At 42.6% G+C, this 16,867-nt stretch overlaps 1 protein-coding gene across 1 annotated transcript in view; it reads left to right on the top strand.

Moving 5' to 3' along the window:
* Nucleotides 1–16,867, top strand: part of nrxn2b (neurexin 2b) — a 660,624-nt gene that overhangs the window by 298,380 nt on the left and 345,377 nt on the right. Inside the window, exons 9-10 of the mRNA XM_080898453.1 lie at nt 911–1,294; nt 3,383–3,586. Coding sequence (XP_080754579.1) covers nt 911–1,294; nt 3,383–3,586 — 588 coding nt within the window. The remainder of the gene's footprint in view (nt 1–910; nt 1,295–3,382; nt 3,587–16,867) is intronic.

The raw sequence follows: 16,867 nt of genomic DNA, 5'->3' as shown, positions 1-16,867 counted from the left end.
TAGTCACTTTTTTATGTTGCATGCGATTTAAGTGCATGTGAATGGCTCACTGGATTAGGAAGACAGAAATATAGACTCTGCACGGAAAAGGGGACAGAACTGACTTTGTCATAGTCTAATACTGTTTTGTCCTTCATGACAATTCAATCATGTTGGAAGCAGAGTAGTGATTGCATATACTAACAGTATATCTATTTTTAAAAACTGTGTGATGTCTTTAAATTCCTCTGCCTTCTGGGGGTGCAAACAGGAGCATCTGTATGCTTGAGTGGGCATTGTCTGATGAATGATCTGTAGGTGGGAAAGAACCTTGGACATTATATCTCCCTCAATTGTTGCCTTATAATGAGGAAGCGTGTGAATGCGTGCATACGTGTGTGTGTGAGTGTGTATGCACGCATGGGATCTCACTGCTGCTCCTCCTGTAATTGGCTTTTAATAGAAAATTAAGATGGAGTCGTTAATCACCGAAAGAGAGAGGGCCTTTTGTTTCACCCACTCCCTGCTGCATTCTGCTTCCCTTCTCCTCCATTTAGCCTATTATAGACACATTAGACACACACACGCATATGGATGCACACTCTACTGTCATCTATTCTTTCTGTGGCGTGTATGTCCTTCTGTCTCCGTCTGTCCCTGTTCTGTTTCCCTAAATTAGCCACCTACTGCCCCTCCCACTATTCCGCTCACTCACATTTACGTATATAGACTATACACATTTTCAGTCCTGACCATCTGAATCACTTTAGTCAAGCACTAAATACAAGATGCATGCTCAGTCATGCACAGATAAGCTGGACCTATATTCATTCATGTAGCTGCAGTTAGGGTGATGTATCCAGGTGCCAGTAACATCAGATTCAAAAGTTAACATCTTGCTGCTTGTTTCTTCTTTCTTTCTGTATTTTAGGATCAATCTCAGTCAACAGCCGCAGCATGCCCTTCAGCTCCCCAGAGGGCAGTGAAATCCTGGACCTGGACACTGATATGTACTTGGGCGGGCTGCCCGAATCTAAGTCAGATCTCATCCTGCCGCCAGAAGTTTGGACAGCGCTCCTTAACTACGGCTACGTAGGCTGCGTCCGTGACCTATTCATCGATGGCAAGAGCCGGGATGTCCGCCGGCTGGCTGAGATCCAGAGTGCCCTGGGTGTCAGCAGTTTCTGCACCCGTGAGCTACAGAAACGCTGCAGCAGTGCCCCTTGTGGCAACGGAGGTCTTTGCAAAGAGGGCTGGAACCGGTACATTTGTGATTGCACTGGCACCGGATACCTTGGTACCAACTGTGAGATAGGTAAGAAGGGCCAAGAGTGAAGCTTCTTTGACCACTTAAGGATTAATTATAGAATCTGAATTCATTGTATATAATTGAATACTGACTATGATAAATATAATTGTTTTGGCTACACTCCAGAAAAGAAATGAAATGCTTTTTTATCGCATTAAAAGCAGGACAAACATATACACACAAGCAAAGATATTCCTTTATATGAGGCCCCATGCACTGCAGTAAGAATGAAAAGGAAATCATGAGAGTCCCAACACCAAACAACGAAAAGTTTCTGTTAAGTTAATGTGCTGACACATACGACAGCATTCTTCCTTGTATTGTAACCAACAAGGAGCTGTGTGTGCACCAAATGCCACCTGAGACTTGCTTGCATTCAGCCCACTGGCTGAAGTGCTGGGATGTTGGCAGGAGTGCGACAGAGCAGCCAGGCCTCCTGCCGCCATCTGTGTCAGTCACACACACACGAGTGGCCTTTGCACCACAGCGAGGCAGGGTGAGCTCGTCAAACAACACCACGTCCTTCTGATTCATCCCAATTAGGTGCAGACACCTCAGCCTGCGGTTTGTCTTAGCTTGTCTGAGGGGGTGAGTGAGCCATGACGGAATGGAATTTTGAGGGACAAGGAGGGTAATGAGGGAAGGAGAAATTGGATTCAAGTCAGGACAGTCAGGGTATAGGATGAAATATCCTTATTTTGAAGGGTGATAATTTTAACAATTTACTATTTGGTTCCTCGGATGACAAGCGTGGTTTAAGTGATGTTCTTCTGCCATCTTGTGGATTTTTGTATTATTGCAGGCACACTTCTGTAATACCCAGCTAGATACACCTGTGTATATAAACTGAGTTCACAGATTAGCTGAATGACAGGAGAATCTGTGATATTGATTTGACAGGGACAGGGCCCTGCAGGTTGTAGTGATGGTGATTATGCAATAATGAATGGTCTCTTTTAGCCGTTCACTGTTTTGATAAAATAATGCAGCGGCATCACATTTTTATACAAGTGGGACTTTTGTCAAAGTACACACAGTGTGTTGTGTAGGATTTGCGAATCTGATGTGTTCTCTTGAAATAGCAGCATTTTAAGCGATTGCTGGCCTGTAGGAGGGATTTTTCTGCATCTTTTAACATCGTGTTTTTGTACACTCTAAAATCTAAATGCTTGAAGCACCCTGTGAAAGTGACTCATGTTAGCCTGTGGTGACACATATCGACCCACGCTCCAAGATAAGAGCACTCCTCTGGAACTGTCAATCTCCAACAGCGGTCTATTTATGGCAGCAGCGATGTTAGAGAAAGTAACCACGCTTCAATGTAGTGTGAACATGAAGACCGTGTTACAGCACGGACTGAGTTTTGTTTTTCTAAGCTTGGCAAGCATCTGATGTTTTTGTTAAGTCCTTTTTTTGTGGTTTCCTGTTCTTCTTGTATTAATACACTACACTTTAAAATTGTCAGCGTTTTCTTGAAATGTGGGTTCTTGTAAACAAATGTAAACATAATTATGAGATAATTATTTATCCATCCATATTTTTTATCCCCTTATCAGGGGGCTGGGTCACAGAAGCCCAGACCTCCCTAAGGCGTTCCTAGGCCATCCGATAGATCTAATTTAAGCAAATGTTATACATATTTAACAAATCCATTGTAAATGATAAGGTGTGCTAAAAGTGTACACACAGAAAAAGACATTCAGAAGATGTGCGCATTGATTATTTCTATGAAATTGTTAAATTTGAATGTCTGAGAGGTGTAACAAGATTTATATCCCCTTTTGTTTTGGTGTGACGTTTTCAGACATACATGGCTTTGATCTTGATTCATGCCGAATTTTCCCTTGATCCTATGCTGTTGATATGGCGTCCAAATACATGTCTTGTCTAAATCCTGTTTGAATTAGAGCTGTCGTCTTTGGAGAAAGCGGGACGTGAGTGATTGAAAGATTTTTCAACTGTAATTAAGCTTAGGTGGATTATCACAGCTACTTTAAACTTAGCTGTGATACCGGCCCGACCTTTGTTCGGGAGACACCGTTCCCTCGATTGTTACTCGTTGCTTACTTCATCCTCTTCATCGCCCCTTTGCAGAGGCGACGGTGCTGAGTTACGACGGCAGCATGTACCTGAAGATCATCATGCCGGTCACCATGCACACGGAGGCCGAAGATGTGGCGCTGCGCTTCATGTCTCAGCGAGCGTACGGCCTGCTCATGGCCACCACCTCCAAGGAGTCAGCGGACACCCTGCGACTGGAGCTGGACGGAGGCCGCGTCAAGCTCACCGTTAACCTCGGTAGGCCCCCGTGATTCATTGTGGATGTCCCCGCTAACCTTTCCCTTGCCTCCTTCCCTGTCTCCTCACACTCACTTTGTATTTCAGCATTGTATGCCTTTGTACTCAGAATAATGGTTTGACATTTTGAGTTTCACAGCATGATTTTTTTTTTATAACATTGTCAGGTAGTTGGCTGGGGAAAAGTTTCTGAACACGTCCCTCTGTTACATCAGTAGGTTCTGGCCGTTACCTAATGTTTTTAACTGCCAACAGTGCTAAAGAGCTATTTATGTGAGAAAACTGAGGAACAAAGAGAAACTTATCCCTTACCAACTGCTAACTGTGAGAAAATGAGACAAAGTCAAAATGTAAAACTAGCTCCAGAACGCAGTCATTGCAGCCTCTGTAGGGAGACACCCTGCAGTAACTTCTCTTCAATATGCTTCGACCCCTGCCCCCACTTCCTCTGCATTCATCCCCTTCTTCTTGTACTCTGTGAAGCCCCATGGCTCCTCATCCTGGTAAAAAAGCTCCATCTCTAACAATATCACTGCCTTGACCCTGAGCCCTTGAAGGTTGCTCTTAAAGCTTCAGGGTGGGCTTGCCTCTGTCTTGCGCTTCCTAATGGTTCTTGCGTTATACCGGAGCTCTACCAAAGCTTCCCTGGTGCTGCGAGTAGGCAGGAGTCTTTTTCATAGGCCCATGTGCTGAAAGGGAGGTTTGAGGATGTGAAGCAGCCTGAGTGTTAATAGGAGAAGCTCCGTGATTTTGTAAGCTAGATGGAATCTTAGGAAGGGGATATGAATCCCCTCTAATAATGCTTCCTATTGACTTATTAAAATTTCATTGCAATGAATACCATTGCTCTGGGGAAGATGGTATGACCTTCCAGCTCTAGATACTTTAAATCTGTCCTGACCCTTTGAAGGACCACACTGTCAGCAGTGAACCAGGAGGAGCATGACAGAGGTGCACTCTGGAATATTAGAGTTTAAGCCACCTTAGAGACATGAATGGGGACAGTGGGATAAATAAAGGAGGCCATTCCCCTCTCTTTCCTCTTTCTATCTTCTTTCTCCTTCACACTCTCACTTTTTTCCATCAGTCATAAAACCCCTCCTGGCCAGGACACAAAAGATGGAACTTTTCATCCCTTCAATGGCCTGTATGTCTGCGGCCCTCGGATCAAACAGTCAGAGACCAGCTCACAGCTGTAGCTGTCGGGGCATACACAGCTGAACTTAATGTACCTAGGGCCACATCTTAACCTCTCAGCTATGCCCCCACACTTAAAGCTAATCCTCAAGAGAATTTCTATACCAGCCCCTTTTCCTTCCTTTCTTACCGGCTTTTAAATGAAACTCAGCTTAGCTATGCTAATGATTTCCACTGCTCTTTTGCAAGAAAATTAATTAACAACTAAAGTGAAACAAGTCAGAAGGGAATCCTTCTGATCTGTTAAGGCCTTAATCCTTGTTAAGATAATTAAAATCCTGGTAATTAATCACTAGGAACTGCTATAATTGGGCAGATGTAGTCCTAATGATATCTTTAATGATAGAGAGTGACGGTAACATGTTCAGCCTGCGATGTGTAGGCCAGATGACGGCTGGCATGTTTTACCTAATGCCATAAATATTGTATTTATTGATTCTCGAATGAGTAATTCATGATTAGACCTCCTCTACAAAATGCTTTACACTGTTTACAATCATGAATGTCGCTTTTGTCCTGAATTAAATGTATTCGGAAAACATCAGTCGATGCTCGTGGCCCCTAAAAGCATTTTAATATCATTGTGTTTGTATGACCTCCAAATCTCTACAGAGTGATCCTGGTTCCTGGCTGTTTGTGTCCACTATTCTGTAGCGGTTGACAGCTCGAGACCACAACCCAGCCACTCTGCCACATGCACACGTAGATCATAACATATCGGCGTGTGACAGGTAGAGTGTACTAGTTCCTGTCAAAGAAATCCCTAGCTCCATTTAGAGTCGAGTCAAAGGTCCGTTTACGCTGAAGAGTCACATTGAGTTTCTTGGGCATTTACGGACACTTTGCATGATTTTAACTGAGCTTTTCTGTGCTTTAAGCCACAAGATCATATTTTTAAACCTTTTAAAATGATGAAACACTTTTTACGGCATTTTCCTCGCACCACTTGTAGCAAGTAGCACAAAATATATACAGGCCTATTTCAGTTTCTGTGCACAAGGCATGAGGTGGCTGGGATGTGCAGATCACCTTTTCGTGTCAGTTACTGTCGGGTTTGTCGAACCCAAAGTGCTGTAGAAGGCAAGTGAATCTCAAATTACCAGGAAAGGCAGCTGACGTTACAGTTGCGTGGTGCGACGTCTGCTGTAATGACGGTATTGCAGCGTTTATGTCCACAGTGTGAGGAGAATGGATCAGTTAGATAGTACTCAAACCATTTTTTTCAAACCGCGTGATTATAACCAGCACATTTAGACCATTTCTAAACAGTTTTCTAAAGGATGTTTTTTTTATTATTATTATTATGAGGAAAAAAAATCACAATAAGCAGTGGAAGAGATAAAAAGGCCATTAAGAGATTGTGCTTAATAGGAACCAAGTGAGTCCAAGCACAGAATTTACTTTAGTTTTCCTTATAATCACAAAGTAGTCTTATTAGGTATTCAGTGTCAGCAGTAGACCACTTTGTATAGTTTATTTTCATATTTGTAATACATAGATCTTATTTTGCAAGTCTGCCTTCTACTGTGCTTTGGGAGGATTGGGTGGAGCAAGGCGAAGGAAGGTTGATGGGATTGATGAAGGGAAAGGGTGATCCTGACTCAGAGCCTGTCCCCGGATGGTGGCCCCAGAGCAAAGTTTGGTTGTCTGCAGAATGTACCTTGAAGGATGTAAAAATGTCTTTTTTTTCTCTTTTATCCAATCTCTTCTTTCTATCCTTTTTCCTCCTTTTCTTTTTATTTGATCTCACCATTTCGCTCTCTCTCCCGCCAGATTGTATCAGGATAGACTGTAGCCTCAGTAAGTGGTTCTATCCATTTTTCTGACTAAAATGTATCTGTCTTTTTCATCCTGACTCTGTGCCGTGGCGCTTTCTGCTCTCTTCTGTCCACATGATTTGTTTCCCTCCGCTCATTACCCGTGTCTCTGCTCCCATATTTTCTTAGTTTTGAAAACACAACTTTTAATTTTTTCCCATCATTCAGCTTTTTTCTCCCGCCTCTATTGTATGTCTGTCCCTTTTTTTTAAATTACCTGATCTGTGTTTTTCTTATTTCCTTTTGTCACTTTAATTTCCCCTTTTCTCACATAGATTTAATTAATGTTTCACTTGCGTAATTATTAGAATTTTCCATCCCACAACCTTTCTCATTTGTCTACTCTCAGCTATGAAATTATTTCATTGCCTTCCTCCTGCTTATTCCCCATTCTAGTCATTTTCCTGTCAACCTTTTCCACAAACACATTCAGAAAAGGGCAACTTGACACTCCCCTGTTGGATGTCCCTATTTTCTATTATGCGACGCTGAGTTTGGGCTCCACATGGCTGCACACACAGGTGTTGCTTGTTTTCTTTGTGGGGGGGGGAACTGTAGTTTTGTCCCCCCCCCTTCAAAGCTAATTGCTTATCCACTGAGAGATGGCACCACCTGGTGTGTGCTTGTTTTCCGAGCAAGCTAATGTTTTTCTGCCTCATGCTGACAAAATGATAGCAAACTGTTATTTCTATCACGGTCACTGACAATTGAACAACTAGCCCACAGGTAAGTGCTGCCAGCAGTGGTGACAAAGTAGAGAAAACCTCTTGTTTGCCAATGATTGCATGTGTGTGGGTGTGTTTCTCAGTTTCGATGAAGTATTTGTGAAGGGGGAAAGGTTGGGGCATGACTTTGATCTGTGTCTAACAACAACAGCTGAGAAGGTACCAATTAATAAATCACTTCTGTTTTCTTTTGTGTATGTTTAGAGAATTGGGCATTAATTAATTTTCTACTTCGTTATTGCAGCCAGATTAATCACATTTGTCGTTACACTATGTCACTCACATCACTGCACCTAAAAGCTATTCATACAAAACTACAATGCAAAAACCTCATGAGCTTCCATCGGGTTTCGAAGTGGCCTTAGTGTATGTCGAATTATGTCCCTAAATATGTGGAAGAGACACCAGAAGAGGAAACATTTCAATTATGCTTAAAAGAGCACAATACCCTGGATTAACCACTAGATGTCAGACTAACACAAGGGTTTAGCTCGATTAAAGACTGACATACGCTTTGTTCCAACATAGCGTTCAAACATTTCACTGTGAACCTGTTTAAAACTGAACAACTTCCGTACTGAAAGCTGTGGCATCAGAGGTTCTGTATGCTTTATTGTTAAAGCTCAAAAGAAGCTGTTGAGTTTAAATATTGATTTTCTTACGCATTCTTTCTACTTAAGTAGTAATTTGTTGCAGACTTGGAATTCAGTGTTTTTGCAGGGAATATTTTATTTAACCTTTCTTTGTATGACTGATCTTGTCTGGTAATTTCCTTTTTTATGGGTAGGACTTCTCTCGGTCACACAACAGTGTGTGAGAGTTTCAAGTATATACAGTAAGTGTAACTGGATGAGAGCGAGGGACTGTGTTTGTATCTGTGTGTGTGTGTGTGTGTGTGTGTGTGTGTGTGTGTGTGTGTGTGTGTGAGAGAGAGAGAAAGAGAGAGAGAGAGAGAGAGAGAGAGGAAGAGAAAAAGCAGTGAGGGAACAAATCAGGCAGAACTACAGACAACAATTTATTCAGTACCATGACATCTCCTGGTCGATATCGCCTCCCGAGTCCTACAAAAGCTTAAGCCTTGAATTTTAGTAAGAAAGTCAGCATTACCGAAGTGTCTGCTGGTTGGTCCACAAAGAAAGTAGCCAGCAGAACAAAGATTTTGCAGGCTGAGCATTCATTTTACATTGTAACCATAACGAAGATTCATGTATCCTCTCCTGGACACTCTGGGCAGGCCATCCGTCATGGGGCTAACACATACAGTAGAGACAGACAACCATTCACAGCCATATTATAGTCGCTAATTATTCTATCCCCATTCGTCTCTTTGGAATGTGGGATGAAGAGTATCTGGGAGAACCTGCACAGACACAGAGAGAACATGGAAAATCTACAAAGAAAGGCCTTGATTCCCACTCAGGACCTTCTTACTGTGACACTGAAACAGGGCTAACCACCACACCACCATGCAGTTAATTATGACATTAAGATATATATTCACAAGTATTTGGTAGTACCCACAAATAATGCATTTAATGGACTGCACTGTTATTGACCCGCTTTTATGTCTGGACTTTGGGCTGCCTAGTTTTGAAAGATCGGCTTTGTGTTTTATTGCAGCGTAGCTCAGTTGACTTAATGTGTCTAGATATGATACAGAGCATAGCTGTAGCCCTCAGCTCTGTCCAGGTCAGGGTGTCAAGCTGATGATATCGGTTTGGAGGGTGGCCTTTCAGCCTCCAGCAGCACCTTCTCTTAGCGAGAGATGAGATGCGATTTGGCATGACATATGGCCAGCATGTGGGGTGTGAGAACTCCGTCTGCTAATGCCATAGCCTTTGCCCCATCCATCTGAAAGTGCTCACTTCAGCATAGACTGAAACGCCCAGTGTGTAGGAGACATTACAAATAACTGTTCATTAGGCAGGACTGAAAAATACAGGGTGTAGAAATCATCACAAGACTAAATGGACCTTTTAGGCTTTGTAACAAATTCATTCACTAGTTATGCACATTTGTCATTTTCCAAAAGAACATTTCAAAATAATCAAAAAGCAGCTTTAGAAGAGTTAGCAATGAAATATTGGTCAGAATGGAGAGTTGGTTAAAAAGCTGCAGTTTTATCTTAATATGCACACTTTATCCTCTCGAACATAACATTTATTTTAATGGGAAACACTTCCCCAATTCACTGCTAGCGTACTGTCGCCATACTGATATGGTAGTGAGGTCAGTGTATGTACAAGTAATTTCTCAGACTTGAGAGTTCAGCCTACATGCTGTCGTGAACACTGTTTTTTGTTTTTCTCTCTTAGATCTGTATGCTGTGAAGTAGATCTTCCTTAATGTTGTAATCTCAGCAGCCAATCAGGAGACAGCTGGCTTAAAGGGCTTTAAAGGGTGAATAACTAAAATGGCTCATGGTTGAACTGAGGTGCCGCACCAAGGCTCAATATGAGATAAAGAATGATCTCTTTTGACTGTAGCGTGCAAAGCCACTCTAGCAGAATCCAAGAATAGTAATATGGAGCTGGAAATAAGCTTAATAAGTCCACTCTCATGTGAAACCTTTTCTTTTATCACTTGTGTCTTGGGGAAACATAACATTTGCCATCTGTCAACACAGCCTAAGCTCAACTTATTTTTATAAGCAACCCCCCCCCCCCCCCCCCCCCCCCTTAAAAAATGTCATTTTCAAGGTAATACTTAACTAAAATGGACCTTGTATGGTTTTAACCTTGGACATTACATTTTCTTTTGCATTCTTTCTGCCATGACACACCTTTATGTAATGTTTTCCTTATAAAGAAGCATGAGACACATGCGCAGTTGATGAATCCAATAGTAATTCTATGTGCTCGCTTATTTTTGTGCAGCATGCAGGAAGATTTCACCACTATTTTCTGATAGTGGTAGCAGTATTTTAACTCCTTACTGATCAGCTGCACATGCAGTATCCAGGTTATATTACCAGCGTGACCTGATTTCTCCAAATGTCCTGGTTTCTCAGTTGAATGTACTCATGTTGACTTTGGTTTTTATCTGTTTGAACTCACTTGGAGCAGAATATATATGCAGAATATAATATGAAAGAATGCAAGAGGAGCTATATAATGTTATCAGCACTGTAAATTACAATCGACACAAAGTCGTAAATGTTTGTACGACTACTATTCAGTACCATTGCTTAGTATGCTATTTATTATGTCCACACTCTCTTTATAACATCCACACAATTAAATACTTCTAATGAAACACTGGAATAAAGTGAGTGATTGTACAATATATCCAATAAGAAACTGGATGTGATCCACAATGGAGGAATGAAAGAATAATTCCTCCCTCCACACACACCTGAATTAAAACACATTCTGTGCTTCATCAGTGTTATGTGCAGCCTTGGCTACTGAATTAAATAGCAAAGTTGAAGAGACCTGCAACCATTTTTCCTGCAGATACAATGTATATATACAGTGGGGCAAAAAAATATTTAGTCAGCCACCGATTGTGCAAGTTCCCCCACCTAAAATGATGACAGAGGTCAGTAATTTGCACCAGAGGTACACTTCAACTGTGAGAGACAGAATGTGAAAAAAAATCCATGAATCCACATGGTAGGATTTGTAAAGAATTTATTCGTAAATCAGGGTGGAAAATAAGTATTTGGTCAATAACAAAAATACAACTCAATACTTTGTAACATAACCTTTGTTGGCAATAACAGAGGTCAAACGTTTACTATAGGTCTTTACCAGGTTTGCACACACAGTAGCTGGTATTTTGGCCCATTCCTCCATGCAGATCTTCTCGGGAGCAGTGATGTTTTGAGGCTGTCGCCGAGCAACACGGACTTTCAACTCCCGCCACAGATTTTCTATGGGGTTGAGGTCTGGAGACTGGCTAGGCCACTCCAGGACTTTCAAATGCTTCTTACGGAGCCACTCCTTTGTTGCCCGGGCGGTGTGTTTTGGATCATTGTCATGTTGGAAGACCCAGCCTCGTTTCATCTTCAAAGTTCTCACTGATGGAAGGAGGTTTTGGCTCAAAATCTCACGATACATGGCCCCATTCATTCTGTCCTTAACACGGATCAGTCGTCCTGTCCCCTTGGCAGAAAAACAGCCCCATAGCATGATGTTTCCACCCCCATGCTTCACAGTAGGTATGGTGTTCTTGGGATGCAACTCAGTATTCTTCGTCCTCCAAACACGACGAGTTGAGTTTATACCAAAAAGTTCTACTTTGGTTTCATCTGACCACATGACATTCTCCCAATCCTCTGCAGTATCATCCATGTGCTCTCTGGCAAACTTCAGACGGGCCTGGACATGCACTGGCTTCAGCAGCGGAACACGTCTGGCACTGCGGGATTTGATTCCCTGCCGTTGTAGTGTGTTACTGATGGTGACCTTTGTTACTTTGGTCCCAGCTCTCTGCAGGTCATTCACCAGGTCCCCCCGTGTGGTTCTGGGATCTTTGCTCACCGTTCTCATGATCATTTTGACCCCACGGGATGAGATCTTGCGTGGAGCCCCAGATCGAGGGAGATTATCAGTGGTCTTGTATGTCTTCCATTTTCTGATGATTGCTCCCACAGTTGATTTTTTCACACCAAGCTGCTTGCCTATTGTAGATTCACTCTTCCCAGTCTGATGCAGGTCTACAATACTTTTCCTGGTGTCCTTCGAAAGCTCTTTGGTCTTGGCCATGGCGGAGTTTGGAGTCTGACTGTTTGAGGCTGTGGACAGGTGTCTTTTATACAGATGATGAGTTCAAACAGGTGCCATTCATACAGGTAACGAGTGGGGGACAGAAAAGCTTCTTACAGAAGACGTTACAGGTCTGTGAGAGCCAGAGATTTTCCTTGTTTGAGGTGACCAAATACTTATTTTCCACCCTAATTTACGAATAAATTCTTTACAAATCCTACCATGTGGATTCATGGATTTTTTTTTCACATTCTGTCTGTCACAGTTGAAGTGTACGTCTGGTGCAAATTACTGACCTCTGTCATCATTTTAAGTGGGGGAACTTGCACAATCGGTGGCTGACTAAATACTTTTTTGCCCCACTGTATATAACTTGATCCGCTCAAGAGTTGGCAGTTCATCTTGTAATCAGAAAGTTGCCAGTTTGAGCCCCGGCTTGGACAGTCTTGGTCGTTGTGTCCTTGGGCAAGACACTTCACCTACTGCCTACTGGTGTTGGCCAGAGGGGCCGATGGCACGATAAGGCAGCCTCGCTTCTGTCAGTCTGCCCCAGGGCAGCTGTGGCCTCCACCAGTGTGTGAATGTGAGAGTGAATGACTAGTGGAATTGTAAAGTGCTTTGAGGGTCTCAAAAAGCGCTATATAAATGCAATTCATTATATATATATATATATATATATATATATATATATATATATATATATATATATATATATATATATATATGCTGTTCTGCATAGGCCTGAACCCCCTCAGTGAGATCATTAACAAGACTGGCTACGGATACCGACTATGGAACGGAGCAGTTGTCAGCCACCTCCTGTACATGGATGACATCAAGCTGTATGCCAAGAGTGAACGAGACATCGATTCACTGATCCACACTACCAGGCTATACAGCAATGACATTGGAATGTCGTTCGGACTGGAGAAGTGTAGTCGGATGGTAACAAAGAGAGGGAAGGTAGTCAGAACTGAGGGGATTGAACTACCAGAAGGCAACATTGCAGACATAGAGGACAGTTACAAGTACCTGGGGATCCCGCAGGCAAATGGGAACCATGAAGAGGCCGCTAGAAAGGCTGCAACCACCAAGTACCTGCAGAGGGTCAGGCAAGTCCTGAGGAGTCAGCTGAATGGTAAGAACAAGATCCGGGCCATCAACACATACGCCCTGCCCGTGATCAGGTACCCTGCTGGGGTAATAGGCTGGCCAAAGGAGGAGATAGAAGCCACTGACATAAAGACAAGAAAGCTCCTGACCATGCATGGAGGGTTTCACCCCAAGTCCAGCACCCTGAGGCTGTACGCTAAGCGGAAGGAAGGGGGCCGGGGACTGGTGAGTGTCAGCACCACAGTCCAGGATGAGACAACGAACATCCAAGAATACATTGGGAAGATGGCCCCAACTGACCGAGTGCTCAGTGAATACCTCAGGCAGCAGAAACCCAAGAAAGAGGAGGGAGACGAGGAACCATCATGGAAGGACAGGCCCCTGCACGGTATGTACCACCGGCAGATAGAGGAGGTGGCTGATATCAAGAAATCCTACCAGTGGCTGGACAAAGCTGGACTGAAAGACAGCACAGAGGCACTAATCATGGCAGCACAAGAACAAGCTCTGAGTACAAGATCCATAGAGGCTGGGGTCTATCACACCAGGCAAGACCCCAGGTGCAGGCTGTGTAAAGATGCCCCAGAGACAATCCAGCACATAACAGCAGGGTGCAAGATGCTAGCAGGCAAGGCATACATGGAACGCCATAACCAAGTGGCCGGCATAGTGTACAGGAACATCTGTGCCGAGTATAACCTAGAAGTCCCGAGGTCAAAATGGGAGATGCCCCCAAGGGTGGTGGAGAATGACCGAGCTAAGATCCTGTGGGACTTCCAGATACAGACGGACAAAATGGTGGTGGCTAACCAACCGGACATAGTGGTGGTAGACAAACAGAAGAAGACGGCCGTAGTGATCGATGTAGCGGTTCCGAATGACAGCAATATCAGGAAGAAGGAACACGAGAAGCTGGAGAAATACCAAGGGCTCAGAGAAGAGCTCGAGAGGATGTGGAGGGTGAAGGTAACGGTGGTCCCCGTGGTAATCGGAGCACTAGGTGCGGTGACTCCCAAGCTAGGCGAGTGGCTCCAGCAGATCCCGGGAATAACATCGGAGATCTCTGTCCAGAAGAGCGCAGTCCTGGGAACAGCTAAGATACTGCGCAGGACCCTCAAGCTCCCAGGCCTCTGGTAGAGGACCCGAGCTTGAAGGATAAACCGCCCGCAGGGGCGTGCTGGGTGTTTTTTTTTTTTTTATATATTCAGGTGTCATGACAACTGAAAATCTGAATAGGTAGTTTGTTCAGTCTAAATTGTAGCAAATTGGGTTCTTATCTACCTCCCCTGCTTGGTCTCACTTGCCTCCGAGCAGATGGCTTTCTCTTATTTTCTCAGTGAATCACAAATATTGAATTTGAATGAGTTTCCAATCGCTCACTTAAATCATGAGTCACCATGTCTTGTCTGAGCCAAGTAGATGTCAAAGATGGAGTTGCAGTAGGCACTAAAAGTTGCCGTCAGCATTCGCAACATCCTACAGTTTGGAAAGTTGGAGCATGTATCAGAGAGAGACTGAATAAATTTTGTTTTGGAAATGCTTGGATTGGGATTTGATTTTTAAAGGCAATTTAATGCTCCAATGGAGGATGGCTCTTTTTTCTTTTATTTAATGTTCATTGTATCTTCCAAAACTCCAGGCCAAGTGTGATGCAATGAGCCAATGAGAGAAGGTTTATTAACATAATGCCTCTGGTGCACCCTCAGGGATTGGTGCATAATTTAATATAAGCAGACTTGTGTTAAAATCAGTCATCTCGCTCAGTAAAGGACAACTGAAATGAATCTTGCATTTTTCCAGTAGTTAACACATTTGAATAAAATTAGCAGTCGTCACTGTGGAATTGGTGAAAATGCTGAACACCAGCAAAAAAACAAATGCATTAAATATATGCAGCCCTCCTAGCATTTGCGTAGGAAAAAAAAAGTGTGGTGTCACACACAAAACAGCCTGTTAAAAACTACACATAAATATCTCTGTGCAACTCTGTTTCATTTTAAAATATTTTCTCACATTTAGCTCTTTGCTTGTTTTTATGGAAACAAACCAAATGCCTCTTTAAATGTTAAACAGGCATGACTTAATAAAGAAGTTCTTTGAAGCCTTTATAAACATCAAAGGAATAAGCAATCAGAACATTTTCTAACTAAAACTGCAATGGAATGTACTAATGTGTTTGTGTGGAAACATGGCAGCATAATAAATTGTATGTGTACGCAGCTGTCTGCTAATTTACATCGGGCTATATGGTAACCTGTGTAATTATATATAGTGCTAAGGCCAGTAGCTATGAATGATTGCAAATGCCAATGATACATAACAAGATAACATAAGGCAATGCTGAAGTTTATACTTGGAAGGTGAAGAACCAGAGTTGCTGCAGTTTAAACTGAGTGAATGTGGAAGATTTAAAAAGATTCTCGCTGTGCTTTTTCTTATTTACCTCCTCCTTTTCCCTTCTCTAGCTGCTTCCTCTGAATTTAAGAACCTTGTGGCAAAGTTCTCATTGGTCTCATGTCACAAGTCTACACTCTCTACACCAAATCTAACCTCTCAAAAAATTCAGATTTGCAACTTGAGAAAACAGAGAGAGACAGATTCAGTGTCTAGCTTTCCATGTTGAAAACAGTGTGTTTAGGAATACCGTTTTTGCCCTCCTGGTCCACTGAAGAGCTTGTGGAGGTTGTTGGAAAGGAATGTGGGAAGCTTGACTTGCTCATTGACATCTTAAACCTCAGCAGTCCTTTTGGTTTCAGGGGATTCATCTTGGCAGCCAAGCGGTTAAGCCATCTTTAGCACTAACAAGTTGTTCTCCACACATATCCAGTCCCACTGCTGTCCGTCACTGATGTCTCACTGTTGTGTTGGAGTTTTGGAGTCTGGACTACGACATACCTTCTCATTCAGTTTTATTGTTTTGCTGAACAAAGTAAGAAAAGTATGTTTTAGTGTTGTTTTAAGGGGATTGGGACTTTTACATATGAACAAAAGTAGCAGCAATTTCACAGGTAAGGAGAGAATGATTGGCCTCCCCATAAAAATTTCCCATTTCCCAAGTGCTCTTTAAACAGAGCAAGGAATTTTTAAGACATCTTTTTCCAAATGTCTTTGCTTAATTTGGATTTATATCTTATTTTACTTTGCACACAGAAACAAAATCATTTCACAACACAATAATTTCAGCTGACAAAAATATGTCAACTGAATTATCCCAGCCCATTCATTTTGGCTAATATCCGAAGCTCTTTCAGATTTGTAGGTCTTCTGGTATGGACCTTAAGTTCACCCCAAAGTTTTTTCAGTGGAACTCAAGTTAAATGTTTATGCAGGCCAGTCTTTAACATTCAATTTTGGTCTTCTGGAGGTACTTCTTCGCCAAACGTGGCCTGTGTTTTAGCTTGTTGCTGTGTTGGAAGACAAATCAATCATGCAAACCAAGTTTTGCTGCTGACTACTTGAAATTTTCTTTTAAAATCTTCATACATCCTTGTTTCTTCATGATTCCTTCCACGTTGATGAGATTCCCAGTTCCAGATGCCTAAGCATTATAAGATAATGCTCCCACCACCATGCCTCACTGTGGATATCACTGTGGTGTTCTTTGGGTTGTATGCTTCTCCCTTCTTTCTCCAAACATAAGCAGCCTCTCTGTGGCTAAAAAGCTCTAGTTTCATCTCATAAGAGCAAATGATGTGTTTCCAGTATGCAAAAGCTTTATCC

This window comes from Rhamphochromis sp. 'chilingali', assembly GCF_963969265.1.
Source record: "Rhamphochromis sp. 'chilingali' genome assembly, chromosome: 1".
Classification (NCBI taxonomy): Eukaryota; Metazoa; Chordata; class Actinopteri; order Cichliformes; family Cichlidae; genus Rhamphochromis; species Rhamphochromis sp. 'chilingali'.
This window is presented reverse-complemented; position numbering and strand designations above follow the sequence as displayed.